Source organism: Dendrobates tinctorius, unplaced genomic scaffold, assembly GCF_039654945.1.
Source record: "Dendrobates tinctorius isolate UK_male_01 unplaced genomic scaffold, ASM3965494v1 ptg000214l, whole genome shotgun sequence".
Taxonomy (NCBI): domain Eukaryota; kingdom Metazoa; phylum Chordata; class Amphibia; order Anura; family Dendrobatidae; genus Dendrobates; species Dendrobates tinctorius.
In genome coordinates this window covers 2,985,899-3,011,013 of record NW_027361881.1, presented here as the reverse complement: position 1 = coordinate 3,011,013, position 25,115 = coordinate 2,985,899, and the positions used below count along the sequence as shown (strand labels likewise).

Below are 25,115 nucleotides of genomic sequence, written 5' to 3'. Positions count from 1 at the left end.
GGTGTGGTCCCGTCACCTGCCGGCGCTCTCCCGTGTAATGCCGCACTCCGCCAGCAGGGGGCCCCTCATCTCCATCACGGATAATCGCGATCCCTCGTGACGTCGGTGAGCAGCGGGGATAAAGCCGGGCGGCGGGAGAGGCGGCGAGCAGAGGGCGAGTGTGCAGCGCACGGGGAGCCGGCACCAGGAGCAGCCGCGGGACACGTGCAGGAAGCAGCGGCTGAGGGTCCTGAGGGTCCTGAGGGAGCGGACATGTCGGCCGGCAGCCTGAAGCGCCGCCAGTCGGGCTCCTCGGGGCCGCAGGAGGAGGAGGCGAGTGAGAAGATGCTCCGGGAGAACGGCGCCGCGGCCCCGCAGGCGGCGGTGGAGCTGCAGCGCTCCATCACCCTGGTGAACGGCGTGGCCATCATCGTGGGCACCATCATCGGCTCCGGCATCTTCGTCACCCCGACCGGCGTGCTGCGGGAGGCGGGCTCCCCCGGGCTGTCGCTCTTGGTCTGGGCCGTGTGCGGCCTCTTCTCCATCGTGGGCGCGCTGTGCTATGCGGAGCTGGGCACCACCATCTCCAAGTCCGGGGGGGACTACGCCTACGTGCTGGAGGTGTACGGGCCGCTGCCCGCCTTCCTGAAGCTCTGGGTGGAGCTGCTCATCATCCGCCCGTCGTCCCAGTACATCGTGGCCCTGGTGTTCGCCACCTACCTGCTGAAGCCCGTCTTCCCCACCTGCCCGGTGCCCGACGACGCCGCCAAGCTGGTGGCCTGCCTGTGTGTCCGTGAGTACCGGGGTCCATGGGGGCCCGTTTCCCGCCTGAGACTCGGGGTGACGGGAGGGAGGGGGGGCCTGTATCCCACCTGAGACTGGGGGGTGACGGGAGGGGGCCTGTATCCCGCCTGAGACTCGGGGGGGTGACGGGAGGGGGCCTGTATCCCGCCTGAGACTCGGGGGGGTGACGGGAGGGGGGGTCTGTATCCCACCTGAGACTGGGGGGTGACGGGAGGGGGCCTGTATCCCGCCTGAGACTCGGGGGGGGGTGACGGGAGGGGGCCTGTATCCCGCCTGAGACTCGGGGTGACGGGAGGGGGGGTCTGTATCCCACCTGAGACTGGGGGGTGACGGGAGGGGGCCTGTATCCCGCCTGAGACTCGGGGGGGGGGGTGACGGGAGGGGGCCTGTATCCCGCCTGAGACTCGGGGGGGGGTGACGGGAGGGGGCCTGTATCCCGCCTGAGACTCGGGGGGGGGTGACGGGAGGGGGCCTGTATCCCGCCTGAGACTCGGGGGGTGACGGGAGGGGGCCTGTATCCCGCCTGAGACTCGGGGGGTGACGGGAGGGGGCCTGTATCCCGCCTGAGACTCGGGGGGTGACGGGAGGGGGCCTGTATCCCGCCTGAGACTCGGGGGGTGACGGGAGGGGGCCTGTATCCCGCCTGAGACTCGGGGGGTGACGGGAGGGGGCCTGTATCCCGCCTGAGACGGGGGGGGGGGTGACGAGAGGGGGCCTGTATCCCGCCTGAGACTCGGGGGGGGGGGGGGGGTGACGAGAGGGGGCCTGTATCCCGCCTGAGACTCGGGGGGGGGGGGGTGACGAGAGGGGGCCTGTATCCCGCCTGAGACTCGAGGGGGTGACGGGAGGGAACTGTAGGACTGTCTACGCCTCCCGTAGAGACAATGTGACCTGTAGGACCGTCTACGCCTCCCGTAGAGACAATGTGACCTGTAGGACCGTCTACGCCTCCCGTAGAGACAATGTGACCTGTAGGACCGTCTACGCCTCCCGTAGAGACAATGTGACCTGTAGGACCGTCTACGCCTCCCGTAGAGACAATGTGACCTGTAGGACCGTCTACGCCTCCCGTAGAGACAATGTGACCTGTAGGACCGTCTACGCCTCCCGTAGAGACAATGTGACCTGTAGGACCGTCTACGCCTCCCGTAGAGACAATGTGACCTGTAGGACCGTCTACGCCTCCCGTAGAGACAATGTGACCTGTAGGACCGTCTACGCCTCCCGTAGAGACAATGTGACCTGTAGGACCGTCTACGCCTCCCGTAGAGACAATGTGACCTGTAGGACCGTCTACGCCTCCCGTAGAGACAATGTGACCTGTAGGACCGTCTACGCCTCCCGTAGAGACAATGTGACCTGTAGGACCGTCTACGCCTCCCGTAGAGACAATGTGACCTGTAGGACCGTCTACGCCTCCCGTAGAGACAATGTGACCTGTAGGACCGTCTACGCCTCCCGTAGAGACAATGTGACCTGTAGGACCGTCTACGCCTCCCGTAGAGACAATGTGACCTGTAGGACCGTCTACGCCTCCCGTAGAGACAATGTGACCTGTAGGACTGTCTACGCCTCCCGTAGAGACAATGTGACCTGTAGGACTGTCTACGCCTCCCGTAGAGATAATGTGACCTGTAGGACTGTCTACGCCTCCCGTAGATATAACATCCTTGCACGGTGGCACATACAGGCCGATCACACTGCATAGTTTGCATCATTTCCCGACTCGCTGCTCTAGCACATGGCGGCTGAGGTTCCGCCCTCCATTCATTCCTGTACTCCCCGCGTTGCATCATGCTGCACCTGGCAGTCACACGCAGCGGCCTCTTATATACCGCACATTACTCCTGGGGTCACTGTCTTCTATTTGTAAAGGCTCTATAATGGGGCTGGGGTCAGAAATGAGAAGAAATGCTCATTTTCGGCTCTGCAGCGTTCCAGCCAGCGTGCATTATTAATGTCCGGAGAACACTTGCACTGCTCCCCCTATGCCTTAAAGGGCACGTCCACCCTGAAGGCAGCCCTGTTTATTCTCCTGATATATTTCTTTGCTATAAAGCTGACCTGCTGTGCCCAGAGCCCCCGCCGTGGACCCCATAGATGCCATATGCCGGTGTTGTAGTAATCCCTATGTAAACAGATGGCTCCTGTGCACATGCTCAGTGCTGCGTACAGTAAACGGGGAGGAGGGGGTTGAACATTATTGCAACGTTCAGTGAAGAACAAGTTCTGCCGGGAGCCTGAGGGCAAAGTGTCAGATAATCGGGTCTGTGGAGCCGCTCCTGTGACCGACTGCAGGAAGGGGGGCGCCGAGACCAGATCTGTGTCTAGAGAGAAAAATGAGTACGGAGGATGGGTCTTGTAGTTCCGCACGTGAAGGGTTAACATCTGGCACCGCAGCGGTTTCCTGACAACCTGCATGCCAGGTTTCCGTGTGACATATAAAGGCTTTGCCTGCGTCATCTGGTGAGGTCTGTTTGTGCCTAATCTGGAATATTCCTAGAAAGGAGACCGTCAGCAAGTGTGAAGCTGCGTGTGCCGCACGGGGCGGCCATATTGGAATCTGCGCCGCTGATCACATTCGAGATGGATCAAAATCCGATATTTCCAGAACTTCAGAGGATTCCATGTCGGGAGCCGGTTCCCGTTTTCCCGGAGGTCGGGGTGTGGGGTTTTCATTCCTTAGACATAAGGGCTTATCCTATTCACATGTGGACCCTCTGCCCGAAATGGGGGTCCAGGTCCCCCCAGTTCTCCAGACATATAGCTTTTTAATGCGCATTTGCCGCTGCTTCTTTCTCTCCCGCAGGAGCAGAGGGTCTGGTACACTGTGATTCTTGGGGGATGTCATCTTTCCTAGAGAGTGGACCTTGGGGAGGTTATATCGCCTCCTCCTACCTGAGAGACTTCACTTATGTCGCTAAAATCCACTCGCTATCTTATTCTGTAGCTTCTCCTCCCTACTTGCTGGCAATGAATGGAAACCTTTAATGTCTAGATCTCTGCAGCTCTAGGACCCCAGACGTGTTACCTGCCCTGACACATTGTAACAGAACCATCCGGATGGGAGACATGTTGGTTATAGTTACACAGTAATGTCTTCATTCACTGACAGCAAGCAGTGATTTGGGGAAATGGAAACTATGGGCTCACTCATTGTTGCATTTGCACTTTTTTTTTTACCTGTTTTTGATTTTTCTAATCACTTGTTTTGTCGGGGTTTTTTTCGTCATTGTTGGCAACATTTTTTCTTTTCCAGGCGATTACAACAGATTCATCAATTGCAACTTTAAAAAAAAAAATATATGTATATATTTTAGCACAATTGCACCTCAGTCTCCCAAAAATTTTGGGGGTAAGGCATTACTTTTTTCTTTTTGGCAGAACATGTAATTTTCTGCTCTAAAAAGACACAAAAAAATGAGAAACTATATATATTTGACTTTTACGAAAAATTCATGAACCACATGTGCAATTTTGAACAATGTGGCCAAAACCCTGCAACAAATATTACAAGACCCCCACCCCAAAAAAAGCCAAGTGACCTGAAGGAAAAACCAGCAAATGATGAGTCGGAATGAAGGGTTAGTTGTCGGCGTTCCATGCTGGGCTTTGTTTGCAGCCTCGGTCACCTTGGCTCTCAGTGGCGCGGCGGTCTCTTTCCCGTGTTCAGGACACGGCGCTGTCCAGGGACTGTCAGATAAAGCCGCCCTTCTCTCCGCCGCCCCCGTCATACATTCCAGACCGTGCGGCTCCTCGGTATTGACACAAGGAGCGGAGCGGCAGATCCCAGTGATCCCGGATGCAGGATCTGAGAACGAGCCGCAGCCCAAACCCCAGCGACCCCACAACACCCCGTGTAGGGGATCTCGGCCAGTAATCTGAGGGGTCACTGGTCCCCACACTCCATAGTGGGAGATGTAGGACCAGAACCCCCGCATTCTTGGCCTCAGTCCCGATTTCCAGGGAGGGCGGTATTCTACTGTAGCTGCTATAAACACTGCCCTAATGTTACTCTGCCTTCTGCTTAATTTGGAACATTTATTTATGAAACTGGATTCCCCCTTTTAGACAACCAAGCTCCTCCCCCTTGTTTTGGCCCCTCCCTTCTGTCTTTTCAGCAGTTTATCACCACTTACTGTATTCCTATTCTTTGCCATTCCTGCAAAACTTGTACATGGCAGGCAGAGCTGCAGTGTAAAGCATGGAGGAACTGCAGCTGTAACTGGATTTTGTGATCCTTTAGAATGACCCGGATAATGCGGTTAAGCCAGTAATCAACAATCAAGCCTGTGCTGTAATAGAGCAAGGTTACATTATAAAGCAAGGCGGAGAAGGATGGCTGGAGCCTGACTTCTAGAATGGGGGAGTGACTGATGTATATTTGGGAATATCGGAGTTGATCGTGTCGTCAGTGTGGGCGGCAGGATAGGACCGAGCTCAATGCTTTGCGCCCATCCTGCGGGGCATAATGGGTATTGTAGTTGCAGGGGCGCCGTCTGACTTTCCCATTGTGCACAGGTTCATTTTCCGCCACCGTGGGGAAGTCGCTGAGCGCCTCTCACTAATTGCTGATAACCTGCCAGATAACACAACGGGACCATTGTCCTGATCCCATTGAATAGATGGACCCCATGACTTAGCATGGCGGAGGCAGAAAACTGGAGGCCGCGTGGTGGGGCGCTGGAGAGTGGCGTTATTAGTGGCCCCTACAAGAGCCGAGGACGATCAGCGGGTTTCAGGGCATCTGATGCCAGAGTCTTATGGTGTGAGCTGGGGGCGACCGCCATACAATGAGTCAAATTATTATGTGTGTGATCTGATTAAGTCTCTGGCGGGTCCAGCTATAGAAACGGACGGTAATCCGGATTCACTACTTCATTGCCGAGGGACATGTGCTACAGAAAAACAATTGTACAGATCACATCCCCTTTAGCAGAAAGCTCGGACCTCCCAGGTGCTTGTTCTGCTCACCCGTACGCTACCCCTTTAATCGCCGGTCATCCCCCTCCTGCAGGCCTTCTGTATAGTGCAGGTTGTGCGATGTGCTATAATGTATATACACTGGTACATATGAAGGATCGGCTGTATCCTCCCAGATTAATATGTTGCATTGTACAGGAGCACATGTAATGTTGCATCAGTGACGCATCGCTTCCAGCCCCGCAGCATCGTGTTACCCAGTGACTTCCTGCTTCCGAGATGTTCCCACCACGTGCAATGCTGACTGTCCTCTTCTGTATTTCAGTGCTGCTGACAGCGATCAACTGCTACAGTGTGAAAGCGGCTACGAGGGTGCAAGACGCATTCGCTGCCGCAAAGCTGCTCGCCCTGTGTCTGATCATCATCCTGGGGTTCATACAGCTGGGCAGAGGTGAGCGGGTTTTTTACTGGGGTATTACACTCGCCCCATAATTACACAAATTACTTTATTATACTATGTACATACATTACTGATCCTGAGTTACCTCCTGTATTATACTCCAGAGCTGCACTCACTATTCTGCTGGTGCAGTCACTGTGTACATACATTACATTACTGATCCTGAGTTACATCCTGTATTATACCCCAGAGCTGCACTCACTATTCTGCTGGTGCAGTCACTGTGTACATACATTACATTACTGATCCTGAGTTACCTCCTGTATTATACTCCAGAGCTGCACTCAGTATTCTACTGGTGCAGTCACTGTGTACATACATTACATTACCGATCCTGAGTTACCTCCTGTATTATACCCCAGAGCTGCACTCACTATTCTGCTGGTGCAGTCACTGTGTACATACATTACTGATCCTGAGTTACATCCTGTATTATACTCCAGAGCTGCACTCACTATTCTGCTGGTGCAGTCATTGTGTACATACATTACATTACTAATCCTGAGTTACATCCTGTATTATACCCCAGAGCTGCACTCACTATTCTGCTGGTGCAGTCACTGTGTACATACATTACATTACTAATCCTGAGTTACATCCTGTGTTATACTCCAGAGCTGCACTCACTATTCTGCTGGTGCAGTCACTGTGTACATACATTACATTACTAATCCTGAGTTACATCCTGTATTATACCCCAGAGCTGCACTCACTATTCTGCTGGTGCAGTCACTGTGTACATACATTACTGATCCTGAGTTACATTCTGTATTATACTCCAGAGCTGCACTCACTATTCTGCTGGTGCAGTCACTGTGTACATACATTACATTACTGATCCTGAGTTACCTCCTGTATTATACCCCAGAGCTGCACTCACTATTCTGCTGGTGCAGTCACTGTGTACATACATTACTGATCCTGAGTTACATCCTGTATTATACTCCAGAGCTGCACTCACTATTCTGCTGGTGCAGTCATTGTGTACATACATTACATTACTAATCCTGAGTTACATCCTGTATTATACCCCAGAGCTGCACTCACTATTCTGCTGGTGCAGTCACTGTGTACATACATTACATTACTAATCCTGAGTTACATCCTGTGTTATACTCCAGAGCTGCACTCACTATTCTGCTGGTGCAGTCACTGTGTACATACATTACATTACTAATCCTGAGTTACATCCTGTATTATACCCCAGAGCTGCACTCACTATTCTGCTGGTGCAGTCACTGTGTACATACATTACTGATCCTGAGTTACATTCTGTATTATACTCCAGAGCTGCACTCACTATTCTGCTGGTGCAGTCACTGTGTACATACATTACATTACTGATCCTGAGTTACATCCTGTATTATACTCCAGAGCTGCACTCACTGTGTACATTACATTACTGATCCTGAGTTACCTCCTGTATTATACTCCAGAGCTGCACTCACTATTCTGCTGGTGCAGTCACTGTGTACATACATTACTGATCCTGAGTTACCTCCTGTATTATACTCCAGAGCTGCACTCACTATTCTGCTGGTGCAGTCACTGTGTACATACATTACATTACTGATCCTGAGTTACATCCTGTATTATACCCCAGAGCTGCACTCACTATTCTGCTGGTGCAGTCACTGTGTACATACATTACATTACTGATCCTGAGTTACCTCCTGTGTTATACTCCAGAGCTGCACTCACTATTCTGCTGGTGCAGTCACTGTGTACATACATTACATTACTGATCCTGAGTTACCTCCTGTATTATACTCCAGAGCTGCACTCAGTATTCTACTGGTGCAGTCACTGTGTACATACATTACATTACCGATCCTGAGTTACCTCCTGTATTATACCCCAGAGCTGCACTCACTATTCTGCTGGTGCAGTCACTGTGTACATACATTACTTATCCTGAGTTACATCCTGTATTATACTCCAGAGCTGCACTCACTATTCTGCTGGTGCAGTCACTGTGTACATACATTACATTACCGATCCTGAGTTACCTCCTGTATTATACCCCAGAGCTGCGATCACTATTCTGCTGGTGCAGTCACTGTGTACATACATTACATTACTAATCCTGAGTTACCTCCTGTATTATACTCCAGAGCTGCACTCAGTATTCTACTGGTGCAGTCACTGTGTACATACATTACATTACCGATCCTGAGTTACCTCCTGTATTATACCCCAGAGCTGCACTCACTATTCTGCTGGTGCAGTCACTGTGTACATACATTACTTATCCTGAGTTACATCCTGTATTATACTCCAGAGCTGCACTCACTATTCTGCTGGTGCAGTCACTGTGTACATACATTACATTACCGATCCTGAGTTACCTCCTGTATTATACCCCAGAGCTGCGATCACTATTCTGCTGGTGCAGTCACTGTGTACATACATTACATTACTAATCCTGAGTTACATCCTGTGTTATACTCCAGAGCTGCACTCACTATTCTGCTGGTGCAGTCACTGTGTACATACATTACTGATCCTGAGTTACATTCTGTATTATACTCCAGAGCTGCACTCACTATTCTGCTGGTGCAGTCACTGTGTACATACATTACTGATCCTGAGTTACATTCTGTATTATACCCCAGAGCTGCACTCACTATTCTGCTGGTGCAGTCACTGTGTACATTACATTACTGATCCTGAGTTACCTCCTGTATTATACTCCAGAGCTGCACTCACTATTCTGCTGGTGCAGTCACTGTGTACATACATTACTGATCCTGAGTTACCTCCTGTATTATACTCCAGGGCTGCACTCACTATTCTGCTGGTGCAGTCACTGTGTACATACATTACATTACTGATCCTGAGTTACATCCTGTATTATACTCCAGAGCTGCACTCACTATTCTGCTGGTGCAGTCACTGTGTACATTACATTACTGATCCTGAGTTACCTCCTGTATTATACTCCAGAGCTGCACTCACTATTCTGCTGGTGCAGTCACTGTGTACATACATTATATTACTGATCCTGAGTTGCCTCCTGTATTATACTCCAGAGCTGCACTCACTATTCTGCTGGTGCAGTCACTGTGTACATACATTACTGATCCTGAGTTACATCCTGTATTATACCCAAGAGCTGCACTCACTATTCTGCTGGTGCAGTCACTGTGTACATACATTACATTACTGATCCTGAGTTACATCCTGTATTATACCCCAGAGCTGCACTCACTATTCTGATTTCTCCACAAGCATGCTGACTGTTTCCAGCTGTAATGTAGGCTGTCTGGAAGTACAGGAAGTATAATGGAGATTAGCCTGTGATTAGTTTTGCAGGCATTATGATGATTGGCGCGGTGGCTGTCATGGGTCTCGCCTCCCCCTCCGTGTTAGAACTTCTCTACAGTAGAACTTCTGGCATTAATATGATAAGGCCGCTGCTTGCCTCATCAGAAAATCTCACCCTAAGAGGATTACCGCCAAATCCCACTCCTTTCTCGGGCTTTGTACGTATAGCGGCCTGTCTTCTGTCTGCCCGGGCGTTGTACCCGCTGCTTACACTCTGACTGAATGTTTATCTAATTGGTCTTCGCTCGGCGGCGTCCGGTCCCCGGGAGGAAAGTGTATCCCTCTATACTGCACCCTGTGCTGGGCGGAGGAGGGGCGCCACATGGGACTTGGCCGATACAGTGACGAGCAAGTAGAAAATAGATTTCAAAATTAGGCGCAAAACGAATTTGGCGCAATAAAAAACAAAGTGGCATCTGTGTGTGCCCAGGCTCCACGGTGAAGGCCTCGGCACACAGGACTCCTCTTAGTTGATGGTCCCGATATATTGGGGGGGGCACGGTGAAGGTCTCGGAGCACAGGACTCCTCTTAGTTGATGGTCCTGATATATGGGGGGGGGGCACGGTGAAGGCCTCAGCACACAGGACTCCTCTTAGTTGATGGTCCTGATATATGGGGGGGGGGCACGGTGAAGGCCTCGGCACACAGGACTCCTCTTGGTTGATGGTCCTGATATATGGGGGGGGGGGGCACGGTGAAGGCCTCGGCACACAGAACTCCTCTTAGTCGATGGTCTTGATATATGGGGGGGGGGGGGGGGGGCACGGTGAAGGCCTCGGCACACAGGACTCCTCTTGGTCGATGGTCTTGATATATGGGGGGGGCACGGTGAAGGCCTCGGCACACAGAACTCCTCTTAGTCGATGGTCTTGATATATGGGGGGGGGGCACGGTGAAGGCCTCGGCACACAGAACTCCTCTTAGTTGATGGTCTTGATATATGGGGGGGGGGGGGCACGGTGAAGGTCTCGGAGCACAGGACTCCTCTTAGTTGATGGTCTTGATATATGGGGGGGGGGCACGGCGAAGGTCTCGGAGCACAGGACTCCTCTTAGTTGATGGTCCTGATATATTGGGGGGGGGGGGCACGGTGAAGGCCTCGCCACACAGAACTCCTCTTAGTTGATGGTCTTGATATATGGGGGGGGGGGGGGTACGGCGAAGGTCACAGAACTCCTCTTAGTTGATGGTCCTGATTTACAGGAGGGACATGGTGATGGCTTTGGCGCACAGGACCCCTCTTAGTTGATGGTCCCGATATATTGGTGGGGGGGGGGGGCACAGTGAAGGCCTCGGAGCACAGGACTCCTCCTGTCCGGGGAGTGCAGGACTAGGTCGTGGAGCTGCAGAGCTCATCTCAGAACTTGTAGATTTGACTCACAAACCTCAAAGTGGCTGAAACTGGGCTATTTGCATTGTGGAGCTGGAAACAGATGACAAACCGGTTTATATAGATTAGATGGCGAAGAGCCAACGGCGTCCTGACTGTAGCGCCGCCCCAGCACCGGTATAAGGAGGGAGGGTCGATAACCATGATGGTTGAAAATAACTAAATCTGATTCCTAGACCTGGGGGAGACGGCTGACTCGTGTGTCAGCCACGGTCTGTGGTGTCAGGCAGCGCCTCTGTCCCGGCTGTAGGCCTAGAATAGACTGTTGGAGACGTCCGTCCTCCCCAGTGACTTATTTCAGTCTCTTGCTGCTTTTATTAATCAGATTTTTCATATCTCGCATTTCTGTGAAGAGTGTGGATGATGCCTGGATTATTAGTAGGAGCCAATCTCCTAATATCTATAGGGAGGGGACACCAAGCACGTTCTTGCATGCTGGGAGTTGTAGTTGTGACTGGGGAGCAATGGGAAAACAAACTGTAGTTGGGGAATTCAGCTATAGCACAATGAAGTTACCGGAGGTGGCCACCATTACCCTGCTGCTCTGCACACTGAGGACAGGGCCGCGGAGGAAGCCGTGTGGCCCCTTATCCAGCGTGCCGTCTGCACCCTCAGCTCCTCGGACATCTTATCTGTCGCCCACATGTTGGAGCAGGCTCCCATGTTACAGAGATGCTTTGTGCACAGCCGGGGCCTCCCCGCGTTCCGCATGTATCTCCTACTCTCATCACCTAATGTTGGGCCACACAGAACCCAGACCTCAACACCTATAGTGGAGACTGTGAGGCCCCCAATGTCGGGGTCTTACCAAGAAAGGCAGGAGCCGTTATATCTGCAGAAGAGCGCCCCCTACATTACTGTCTATGGAGGTGGATGTGGGGGGCAAATCTCTCTGTATTAATATCTGTGCCTGGAGGACAGGGACGACATTTTATACCCATATTGAGCCATTCAGGGGCTTCCCCTGTCCCTGCGTGTAGATGATATTTGGCCTGCGGGGCCCCTGTGACCGCTCAGGCAGTGGATTGGGCCGGGACGCTGCGCACAGTTTGCCCATCGGCCAGTCTGCTGCTCCACACCCAGGACTGGGGCTGTGCCAACCGTTGGGGTCTTACATGAACATCGCCACCACGGTCCCCATTTAATGGTGGGGATGTGGTATATCGCAGGGCTGTGTGTGTGGATATTGGGGGAGCCTCATGGGTTTCTGTTATTTTTTTTTTTCTCCTTTTCGTTACTACGTCTTTCTTTCCTTCTAGGAGACATCAGTAATCTGGACCCTGAACATGCCTTCGATAACACCAGCCAGGATGTTGGTAAATGGGTGCTGGCGTTGTACAGCGGGCTTTTCGCTTATGGGGGATGGTAAGTAGACTGATACTATCATGATCCGGTCACATCAGTGATTGATTCATTGCTGACTGTTTCCTTTTATTCTCCCTGCAGGAATTACTTGAACTTTGTCACAGAAGAAATGATAGAACCGTACAAGTAAGTGCCCCCCTCGGCTCTCGCCGCCTCCTGTGACAAGTCTCACATTGTTCATCGCTTCCTTTTCTCGTCATTTGAAGCCGCAGCTTAGAGAAGTGTCTTGTGTTTGCAGGAACCTACCTCGCGCCATCATCATTTCTCTGCCCATCGTCACCTTGGTTTACGTCCTCACCAACCTGGCGTACTTCACCACTCTGACGCCGGAGCAGATGTTGACCTCAGAGGCCGTGGCCGTGGTACGTGACTGCGACTGCAGAAGTCTGGACGCCTACAGACGTATTTCTTGAATATAGGACCATGATATTTTGCAGCAGAAATTACTTTTCCAGACAAGTCTCGGTGGCATTTACACTTTTATTTTCCCCGACCAGTTACCACCCACCCGACTATCGGGGTCTTGTACTTGCAGCTGATACTATATTGTTACAAAGTCTCGTGCTTCTGTTACATTATCACTTTGTATTTTCTCCAGGATTTTGGGAACTACCACCTGGGAGTCATGGCCTGGATCATTCCCGTCTTTGTGGGCTTGTCTTGCTTTGGATCTGTGAACGGGTCTCTGTTCACATCTTCCAGGTAATAAAAGTTCTGAGGATGAAACTCAATGTGACCCCGGATCCACAACTGCTTAATACATTGACGTAACGTGACCGCGGATCCACAACTGCTTAATACATTGCTGTAACGTGACTGCGGATCCACAACTGCTTAATACATTGCTGTAACGTGACTGCGGATTCACAACTGCTTAATACATTGACGTAACATGACCGCGGATCCACAACTGCTTAATACATTGACGTAACATGACCGCGGATCCACAACTGCTTAATACATTGACGTAACATGACCGCGGATCCACAACTGATTAATACATTGACGTAACGTGACCGCGGATCCACAACTGATTAATACATTGACGTAACGTGACTGCGGATCCACAACTGCTTAATACATTGACGTAACATGACCGCGGATCCACAACTGATTAATACATTGACGTAACGTGACTGCGGATTCACAACTGCTTAATACATTGCTGTAACGTGACTGCGGATTCACAACTGCTTAATACATTGACGTAACATGACCGCGGATCCACAACTGCTTAATACATTGACGTAACATGACCGCGGATCCACAACTGATTAATACATTGATGTAACGTGACCGCGGATCCACAACTGCTTAATACATTGACGTAACATGACCGCGGATCCACAACTGATTAATACATTGACGTAACGTGACTGCGGATCCACAACTGCTTAATACATTGACGTAACGTGACTGCGGATCCATAACTGCTTAATACATTGCTGTAACGTGACTGCGGATTCACAACTGCTTAATACATTGACGTAACATGACCGCGGATCCACAACTGCTTAATACATTGACGTAACATGACCGCGGATCCACAACTGATTAATACATTGATGTAACGTGACCGCGGATCCACAACTGCTTAATACATTGACGTAACATGACCGCGGATCCACAACTGATTAATACATTGACGTAACGTGACCGCGGATCCACAACTGCTTAATACATTGACGTAACATGACCGCGGATCCACAACTGATTAATACATTGACGTAACGTGACTGCGGATCCACAACTGCTTAATACATTGACGTAACGTGACTGCGGATCCATAACTGCTTAATACATTGCTGTAACGTGACTGCGGATTCACATCTGCTTAATACATTGCTGTAACGTGACTGCGGATCCACAACTGCTTTAATACATTGACGTAACGTGACTGCGGATCCACAACTGCTTAATACATTGACGTAACATGACCGCGGATCCACAACTGATTAATACATTGACGTAACGTGACTGCGGATCCACAACTGCTTAATACATTGACGTAACGTGACTGCGGATCCATAACTGCTTAATACATTGCTGTAACGTGACTGCGGATCCACAACTGCTTAATACATTGCTGTAACGTGACCGCGGATCCACAACTGCTTTAATACATTGACGTAACGTGACTGCGGATCCACATCTGCTTAATACACTGATGTAACGTGACCGCGGATCTACAACTGCTTAATACATTGATGTAACGTGACTGCGGATCCACAACTGCTTAATACATTGATGTAATGTGACTGTGGATCCACATCTGCTTAATACATTGATGTAACGTGACCGCGGATCTACAACTGCTTAATACATTGCTGTAACGTGACTGCGGATCCACAACTGATTAATACATTGCTGTAACGTGACTGCGGATCCACATCTGCTTAATACATTGATGTAACGTGACCGCGGATCTACAACTGCTTAATACATTGCTGTAACGTGACTGCGGATCCACATCTGCTTAATACACTGATGTAACGTGACTGCGGATCCACAACTGCTTAATACATTGATGTAACGTGACTGCGGATCCACAACTGCTTAATACATTGCTGTAACGTGACTGCGGATCCACATCTGCTTAATACACTGATGTAACGTGACTGCGGATCCACAACTGCTTAATACATTGCTGTAACGTGACTGCGGATCCACAACTGCTTAATACATTGCTGTAACGTGACTGCGGATCCACATCTGCTTAATACACTGATGTAACGTGACTGCGGATCCACAACTGCTTAATACATTGATGTAACGTGACTGCGGATCCACAACTGCTTAATACATTGACGTAACGTGACTGCGGATCCACAACTGATTAATACATTGCTGTAACGTGACTGCGGATCCACAACTGCTTAATACATTGACGTAACGTGACCGCCGATCCACAACTGCTTAATACATTGCTGTAACGTGACTGCGGATCCACAACTGCTTAATACATTGCTGTAACGTGACTGCGGATCCACAACTGCTTAATACATTGACGTAACGTGACCGCGGATCCACAACTGATTAATACATTGATGTAACGTGACTGCGGATCCACAACTGCTTAATACATTGCTGTAACGTGACTGCGGATCCACAACTGCTTAATACATTGATGAAACGTGACTGCGGATCCACAACTGATTAATACATTGATGTAACGTGACTGCGGATCCACAACTGCTTAATACATTGCTGTAACGTGACTGCGGATCCACATCTGCTTAATACACTGATGTAACGTGACTGCGGATCCACAACTGCTTAATACATTGATGTAACGTGACTGCGGATCCACAACTGCTTAATACATTGCTGTAACGTGACTGCGGATCCACATCTGCTTAATACACTGATGTAACGTGACTGCGGATCCACAACTGCTTAATACATTGATGTAACGTGACTGCGGATCCACAACTGCTTAATACATTGATGTAACGTGACTGCGGATCCACAACTGCTTAATACATTGACGTAACGTGACTGCGGATCCACAACTGATTAATACATTGCTGTAACGTGACTGCGGATCCACAACTGCTTAATACATTGACGTAACGTGACCGCCGATCCACAACTGATTAATACATTGATGTAACGTGACTGCGGATCCACAACTGATTAATACATTGCTGTAACGTGACTGCGGATCCACAACTGCTTAATACATTGACGTAACGTGACCGCCGATCCACAACTGATTAATACATTGATGTAACGTGACTGCGGATCCACAACTGCTTAATACATTGCTGTAACGTGACTGCGGATCCACAACTGCTTAATACATTGACGTAACGTGACCGCGGATCCACAACTGATTAATACATTGATGTAACGTGACTGCGGATCCACAACTGCTTAATACATTGCTGTAACGTGACTGCGGATCCACAACTGCTTAATACATTGATGAAACGTGACTGCGGATCCACAACTGCTTAATACATTGATGAAACGTGACTGCGGATCCACAACTGATTAATACATTGCTGTAACGTGACTGCGGATCCACAACTGCTTAATACATTGACGTAACGTGACCGCGGATCCACAACTGATTAATACATTGATGTAACGTGACTGCGGATCCACAACTGCTTAATACATTGCTGTAACGTGACTGCGGATCCACAACTGCTTAATACATTGATGAAACGTGACTGCGGATCCACAACTGCTTAATACATTGCTGTAACGTGACTGCGGATCCACAACTGCTTAATACATTGACGTAACGTGACCGCGGATCCACAACTGATTAATACATTGCTGTAACGTGACCGCGGATCCACAACTGCTTAATACATTGACGTAACGTGACCGCGGATCCACAACTGATTAATACATTGCTGTAACGTGACCGCGGATCCACAACTGATTAATACATTGATGTAACGTGACTGCGGATCCACAACTGCTTAATACATTGATGTAACGTGACTGCGGATCCACAACTGCTTAATACATTGCTGTAACGTGACTGCGGATCCACAACTGCTTAATACATTGATGTAACGTGACCGCGGATCCACAACTGCTTAATACATTGATGAAACGTGACCTGAAGAGATCTCGTTCTGTCAAATCAAAGAGAAACTGACCTGATTATCGAGGCTCAAACAAAACCCAATGCCCTCCGGACCGCCCCGGACTGTACAATTCATCATGAACTATTCGACTTTAACAGTTGCCATTCACAAGTCGGCTTTAATCCCTATTTGCCCGTCTAACCACACTGACTACACCCGCTATTTAACCCCTTCGTGTCATGCACTGTACAAGTTGCGAGCGGGCCCTACAGCGTGAGCTCGTCCCATACTTTGCAAGTGATGGCTGTGTTTACCCTCTAACAATGGCGGGTGGAGTTGGTCATGCCCTGACAGCGGCATATAACACGTGCCATCAGGGGGTGGGGGTCATTCTATGTGCCGATCTGCTCACCCACATGGGTCGCTATGACAGCCGGGGAGGAAGAAGAGAACACTGTTGTGAAGGGGTTAAACGAAGTGCGAGTGCTGGAGAAGCCGCAATCCATCGCCTTGTGTCCATTTCTCTCCCCAGGTTGTTCTTTGTTGGAGCCAGAGAAGGACATCTCCCCTCCCTCCTGTCCATGATCCACCCCCGGCTGCTCACCCCGATGCCGTCGCTCATCTTCACGGTGCGTTCTTCTGCATTTATCCTTTTGCTTTGTAAGATTTGATATCGTATTGAGATTCCTAAATCCTCTGGAGATGGAGGGCAGAAGCGCTGCTCTGGCTTCATGGTTTGGATTTCTCTGCCATTAGTTACATTGTATCCAGTGTGATCCAGACGTTCCGCACTTCACACTGATACATTGTTGCTACGGTCAGGACTATAGAGAGATTTGCATTGATCTTGCAGATGATTTTCTCCACTGGATACAATTGTACCAAACCCTCAGCTGGGAGCAGGATTAGATCTGTGTGGGTTCGATTGTGATCTCCTGATCTGACGGTCAGCAGAGATCTTTAACATGGTGAAATCCAGTGTATTAGAATGTTGCAGAACTTCTCATTACAAGTCGGGGTACAGATCTTGGGGTGTCTGCTCCGTTCTTCTGATGTGATCCATGAGGGATGAGGCCGGTGTGGACATTGTGTCCTCGGCACGGGGCCGTCGGCTGCGGGGAACATATGATCTCACTGTTTGGCAGATGTCCGATATGAGAGGGACGCCCTAAAAATCTGGAATTAGAAGTCCGAGTCCTTCTCTGTCCGGTAACAGATGCTTGTCCACAATCACAAACGGCCCCAGCTTTCCACAGCCCCTGAACACCACATAACCCTACATTATTATTTCTCCCTCTGCCACTGCTGTGCACGTGTCAGTCCTCACTGCAGCGCCGGCATTCTGTTCATCCTTCGTTATGTATACTGACATCTGCAGGACCCTGGTCCACTGTCCACATGGTTACTCTGCAGGCGCCGGGTATTAGTTTGGGTTGAGAACGTTCACTGCTCTGGCTGTAATGAAGTTCTGACCAGGGTGCCAGACCAGAATCTGGTAAGTCTTCTCTCTCCCCGCATCGTCCCGTTCCTCTCTCCCCGCTTCATCCCGTTCCTCTCTCCCCGCAGTGCGCCATGACGCTGCTCTACGCCTTCTCCAACGACATCTTTTCCGTCATCAATTTCTTCAGCTTCTTTAACTGGCTGTGTGTGGCGTTGGCGATCATCGGCATGATGTGGCTCAGATACAAGAAGCCAGAACTGGAGCGACCCATCAAGGTAAGGAACCAAAAACTATTTAAAGGGGCAGAAGTAATAAATTGTGGGTTGTCCCGTCAGGATATCATATCAATAAGTGTCATTGTGTGCGCCAGGGTGTCTGCAAACACTGAATGTGGTGATTCTACTGTAATACCGCCATATAGACTATACTTATACAATTTAGATACTTTGCGCACAATTTGGCCAATTCTGGTGTCCATACACTACGACATGACAACCTTTCCTTGACGGGACCCTAACCATTTCTATCAGTTAGTCGTCATGTTGTAGCCGATGGGACCCCCGAGTCTGCCAGTCTGTGCACTAAGAATCTCCATTGTAGAAGTTTTGGTCTATATGGCGGTATTTCGGTTTCTTACACCAGCCTTTGGGTGCTGTCAGATTTTGCTGTTCACAGGATCAGTGATGTCTTTTTCATTACTGAGGGTCACACCAATGGGACCCCCCCCCCCCCCCACTCTAAAATGCCTTGGACGCTGCTCCATCCATTGTCTGAGACTGCCAGAGATGGTTGAGCTCTGTACCAGGATATCTATAACAGTCCCATAGACCAGACTAGCAAAGGTGCAAACATGGCCACCACTTTATTCTAGCAGGGTCACCCCAGATCTCGGGATTGCCGGGGGGCCCAGTAACTTATGACCTGTACTTCAGGATGATTTACCATTGTAGGAGAAGTGCAGGGGAGCCCTGGTCACGGCGGATGTCTTCTACCCGCTGTCTGTACTTGCAGGTAGCATTCGTTAAGTCGGTGCAATTACCAGTCACTCCCATGAAGCTAATGGCAGGCGGTATGTCTGGCAGTCAGCGGCTAGCGGGGGAGGGGGTGCGCAGCCTGTAGGCACCTGAGCGCTTCTGTACAATTAAGTCTATAAAAGGTGAAGTGAAGCCGTTAAATCCCGTTAAACCTCGGGAATTCCTCATCCTCCTGCAGACAATACTGTGGCCAGGAGGCAGGTTTTATATCCACGGCCTGGGTAATGCAGGCGCTGCGGGGGAACGGCGCTCTGACCGTGCCAGATCCATCCATCTAATAATGGCGAGACAAGTGACGCCTGCCGGCAGTGACCTGTACCCCTGGTACCTGCTGCAGATAGCATATTAACCCCTTCTACTCCTTTACAGCAAAAAAGCGAATGATCTATAACAATCTAACATTGGCGCAAAGAATAAAATGGTTCTAGTTGGAAAATAAACAAATGCAATGATGTGACCCAAACTCGTTGTGCAGCGACTAAGCGGAACGCTGGCTGCCATGTACAGCAGTCCGTGCACTCGGGGGGGCTGCGGCGGACCCTCGTCCGCATTATGCTATATATAGGTGATCACTAATAACATTGTTATGGGCACGGCACCTGTTGGCTGCAGGAGCGATGCCAGATCAGTGTCATCTGCTGATAATCTCTTTCCATAGTCTCAGGATATTTATGGACTTGTTATATAGCGATTCCCTAATATAATCTTTTAATAAAATTCTGGAATGTAATAATGAAATACCAGTGGGCAGAGAGCAGTCCGGCCGCGGAGGGTGAAGTGTCCCCTGAGGCCGCAGACGGGTACAATGGCCTCTATAAAGTCTCTGAACTCACCGGACTCGCTGCGCTACTTTCATCTCAGCTGGATCCAGTTTAAGAGTCGACTTTTCCTGCCGCCCCTTATTAGTGTTATCAATTAGTTGAGACGGATGCAGGGGTTAGTTCTGAATATGACTCCTCTTCCGCACTTATTTTTTATTTTTATTTTTTTTCTGTTTTGCTTATTGTTAAATTTCCTGGGGAAATTCGCCTGCTGAGGACAGAGGCTGTTCACACACAGCATGAAGCCTGAAAACACCGATCAGGAATAGGACAGCGACACAACTATACGTTACTAATCCTGTATCATACCCCAGAGCTGCACTCACTATTCTGCTGGTGCAGTCACTGTGTACATACATTACATTACTGATCCTGAGTTACATCCTGTATTATACCCCAGAGCTGCACTCACTATTCTGCTGGTGCAGTCACTGTGTACATACATTACATTACTGATCCTGAGTTACATCCTGTATTATACCCCAGAGCTGCACTCACTATTCTACTGGTGCAGTCACTGTGTACATACATTACATTACTGATCCTGAGTTACATCCTGTATTATACCCCAGAGCTGCACTCACTATTCTGCTGGTGCAGTCACTGTGTACATACATTACATTACTGATCCTGAGTTACATCCTGTATTATACCCCAGAGCTGCACTCACTATTCTGCTGGTGCAGTCACTGTGTACATACATTACATTACTGATCCTGAGTTACATCCTGTATTATACCCCAGAGCTGCACTCACTATTCTGCTGGTGCAGTCACTGTGTACATACATTACATTACTGATCCTGAGTTACCTCCTGTATTATACCCCAGAGCTGCACTCACTATTCTGCTGGTGCAGTCACTGTGTACATACATTACATTACTGATCCTGAGTTACATCCTGTATTATACCCCAGAGCTGCACTCACTATTCTGCTGGTGCAGTCACTGTGTACATACATTACATTACTGATCCTGAGTTACATCCTGTATTATACCCCAGAGCTGCACTCACTATTCTGCTGTAGTATATTGCAGGCTGTTAATGTAGATTCTTTCTGTATACACAATGCTCGGAGCTGACATCTGGGGGTGTCCTGACTTTTGGCTCGCCCCCGGGTGCAGGTCCCCCTGATCAGACCTAATCTAACGCGTTGTCTTTTCTTCCCGTTGTAGCTGAATCTCTCACTTCCCATCTTCTTCATCCTCGCCTGTGTCTTCCTCATCGTTGTGTCTTTTTACATGACCCCCGTTGAATGTGGGATCGGCTTCGTCATCATATTATCGGGGGTCCCTGTTTACTACTTTGGGGTCTGGTGGCAGAGCAAGCCTGACTGGTTACAGCAGTCGATACGTAAGTGTCCCGTTCTGTATTGTAGTCTTTCGTGTTCGATTCTTCGTGACTTGTTATTTGTAACTCTCCGCTTGCTGTCAGTGAGTGGGAGCCGCTGCCTTTATCTTCATACCCAGCGGCTGAAAACCCCCCCCCCCCCCCCCCCACCACCACCACCACCACCACCTACATAACGCCTCACAGCGGGGGTCTCGCCTCAGAAATCTGTCATTTGCAACAAAGTATCAGTGACTTTTAGAATGTATCAGTCTGTGTCTAGACTCCTGTAACAAACCCTCAGCTGTGGGATTCCCCCCCCCCCCCATACCCAGTAAAATGTTCCCGTGTACTGACAGCAAGCAGAGGCACCGAGTACTAGAACCCTGCAGAAGCCGATTCCATCCTGGGCTATAAATCCGTCTCGGCAGCTTCAGACTAATGACCTTTTCTATTTTTCCCTGTAGATTCCTCGACGGTCTTGTTACAGAAAATGATGGAGGTCGTCCCTAATGAATCCTAGACCCTCCGCGCCCCCCGGTCTCTGCGATCACGCACAAAGAAGGCGGCAGCACATAACGGAGCCCTCACCCCAGTCTCTTACTGGGGCCGAGATCCCCCCCCCCCAATCCAGACTCTGCCCCCTTCTATCCCACCCCCATGGTATATGCAGCTTCTTAGCCAACCTAACCCCTTGACCTCTGACCTTGCCGCTATTTGGGGGGGGTCATCCATTTTTTTTTTTTTTTTTTTTTCCCTCTTTTTATAACTAAAACTTGCTTACCTCGGAAGGAAAAAGGCCGCAAAGGCCCCCCAAAAAGCTGACCGCTAGTGCTGCTCTCCTGCAGACTCTCTTCTGGCTCATTATACCTTGGACTCTCTGGACCAGAACCACTGAATCCGCCGACGGAAAACTACATTGGTTTTTTTTTTTCCTTGAAAACCAGAACTGATTCCATGTTTTATACTGTTAGCGCACTGCCTGGTCGCCGGACGCCCCGTACACAGGACGGGCGGCCTCTAGCGCCCCTCACAGGCTGGACTGTCCTCTCCACTGATACAAAGTCACAAGTGTATATATATATTTTTTTCGCTAAAGATTTTTAGACTTTGTTGCTTAGAGAATAACAATCTCTGTAGTTCTAGCACTTAATGTCCGGCGTCGCTGGAAGTGACCGGAACCCGGGCCCCGAACCCACCGCCTGGAGTGTCTCCTTTTATTCCCGAAAATCCCGTAGCGTTCCTCTAGTTTTCCAGGTGACGTCCCCCTTGAAGAGACCCATTCGGCTGCAGCCCCCGACATGCCGTACAGTCTTGTGTTTAGAGTTTTACTTTTATATTTTATTATTTAGATACTAATTTAAATTTATTTACTTTTTAGAAAATGTATTTAATTTATTCCAGTAGCGATTTATATGTTTCTGTAATATTAGATCCCATTGACTCTGCAGGTGTGTTACAGGGCAACTCCGCCTCTGAGCCTGATCTCTCATGCTCTGCTCACATCAAGAGCTGCATTTACAGTTCTGCTAGGACCAATGCCTGTAAAGTATGCTCAGCTGTGGTGCATTGTGGGAGATGTAGTGTTTACATCAGGAGTTTTTTTTTTTTTTTTAACAATCCCAGAATGCAGTGCAGGGAAGTGTCGCTGCAGCTCTGGGTGTGAATGGAGCAGCAGACCTCAGATCAGTGCAGATATTTGCAGCACCCTTCACGGGCCCCCCTCGGTTATTGTGGCATGACACTGGGGGGCACAGGATTTTGCACCATCACTACACTCCAGGTTCTAGTATTCCGGACACTTGACTTTTATAACTTGAATTAACCCATTGTAGGAGTTTCCTAGCGACGTCACGTGTCCATGGCGAGAATCTAATTTGTTGTTCACATTGTCTTATTATATCAGTTTATTTTACTTCTTGTTAATAACTTAAAAGACTTCCTATTTTGCTTTTTTTTTTTTATGTCCTTTTGTTTTTGTAGCGCCCCCCCCCGCTCTCATTGTATTATTTAAAGGGCCAGTGACCTCTATTTCCTATAGTCCAACTGGCCACTGCTCTTCTGTGTACGTTATTGTCCCATGAGTGATTGATGAGGCTGTCGATCATTGTATGTTAGCTGGAAACGATCAACAAGCTGCTGTTGATGGATCTGATATTTTAGTTACAAATGAAGGTAAACCTCCACCCCGTGCAGTGGCTGCGCGACGTCTCTCCCACCCCGTGCAGTGGCCGCGCGCCGTCTCTTCTCTCAGTCTCCGGGCCCATAGACACAACTTTTTTGTATCTTTTTTTTTTTAACACTATTATGTGCCAATGACAGTTCATGTTGTGATCTATCACGATACACACGACGCTGGCAGACACTGACCGGTCTCTACCATCACTGGTTAGAACATTGTGATTGTCTTATTAATGTATTTAGCGGATTAGTGGGAGGAGCTTAACAATATCCAGAGATCTGTATGGTCAGCCCCTTCTCCGCCTACTTTTCCTAATCCCACCCCTGCGGAGTTGTCTACAATAGTAATATAGATGACATCTCGCATGATACAAGTGACCTGTCTTTTTTATAAAGTACTCCTTTAATTTAAAGGGGTTGGACCCCAAAGGGGTGCCAGTCATGCTCTTCCCCTTGTAGCCAATCCCACATTTTGATACAGTCAGGGTATTCCTACCCTTTTATCCGTTTTTTGGGACCATTCTCTTGTTTTTTACAATCGTGTTTTTTACGCTTTTCTTTGTTTTGTTCGGTCCATTAGATGTAAAGTCCTGGCGCTCGTGTTCTAGTTTGTACCTAGATTAAACGGTGTTAGGTGTTTTGTAGGGTTAAATCCTATTTGAGGCCTTTGCAGTATTCTCATTAGAGCTGGACGTAGAGTGACATGAGATTATATATTTTTTTTTTTTTTTCTTTTTGGCTTTTTTCATTTTGTTTTTATTCTTTTCTGTTCCCTTGAATAAAGTTGACCACTAGAATGAATTCCTAATGTCCGTGTCTTGTATCTGGGGGACAGTTTCGTTCTTCCTATGATAGAGATTATATTACATATAGAAGAAGTTCTGCGCCAGCAAACACCATGGAAATGTAAGAAGACGCGGTGCTGGGGGGCAGCACTGCGCACAACAAGTTGGGGGGGGGGTGGCTATGACTACACTGCTCAAAAAAATAAAGGAAACACTTAAATAACAGAATATAACTCCAAGAAAATGAAACTTCTGTGAGATCAAACTGTCCACTTAGGAAGCAGTACTGACTGACAATGTCACATGCTGTTGTGCAAATGGAATAGACAACAGATGGAAATTATTGGCAATAATCCAGACCCCCTCAATAAAGGAGTGGTTCTGCAGGTGGGGACCACAGACCACATCTCAGTACCAATGCTTTCTGGTTGATGTGTTGGTCACTTTTGAATGTTGGCTGTGCTTTCACACTCGTGGTAGCATGTGACGGACTCTACAACCCACATAAGTGGCTCAGGTAGTGCAGCTCATCCAGGATGGCACATCAATGCGAGCTGTGGCAAGGTTTCCTGTGTCTGTCAGCGTAGCATCCTGAGGTGCTACCAGGAGACGTGGAGGGGGCTGTAGGACCGCTACCTCCGCCTCTGTGCAAGGAGGAGCACTGCCAGAGCCCTACAAAATGACCTCCAGCAGGCCACAAATGTCCATGTGTCTGCACAAAGGGTTAG

The 25,115-nt window shown here is 49.2% G+C and overlaps 1 protein-coding gene across 1 annotated transcript; it reads left to right on the top strand.

Annotated features, from left to right (window-relative positions):
- SLC7A5 (solute carrier family 7 member 5) lies at positions 1-24,403 on the top strand. Its single transcript, XM_073554924.1, has 10 exons — positions 1-772; positions 6,032-6,157; positions 12,144-12,249; positions 12,331-12,375; positions 12,488-12,611; positions 12,848-12,951; positions 17,329-17,425; positions 18,363-18,512; positions 21,268-21,445; positions 21,889-24,403. Exons 1-10 carry the CDS (start codon positions 253-255, stop codon positions 21,942-21,944), a joined length of 1,506 nt encoding a protein of 501 aa, XP_073411025.1. The 5' UTR covers positions 1-252; the 3' UTR covers positions 21,945-24,403.
- The last annotated feature ends 712 nt before the right edge of the window (positions 24,404-25,115 follow it).

Bases quoted from the DNA above. Each gene is read 5' to 3' on its own strand.
- SLC7A5 (XM_073554924.1), top strand. From the start codon at position 253: ATGTCGGCCGGCAGCCTGAAGCGCCGCCAGTCGGGCTCCTCGGGGCCG. The intron at 773-6,031 runs GTGAGTACCGGG...TCTGTATTTCAG, and splicing joins GGTGGCCTGCCTGTGTGTCC to TGCTGCTGACAGCGATCAAC. The intron at 17,426-18,362 runs GTGCGTTCTTCT...CTCTCCCCGCAG, and splicing joins TGCCGTCGCTCATCTTCACG to TGCGCCATGACGCTGCTCTA.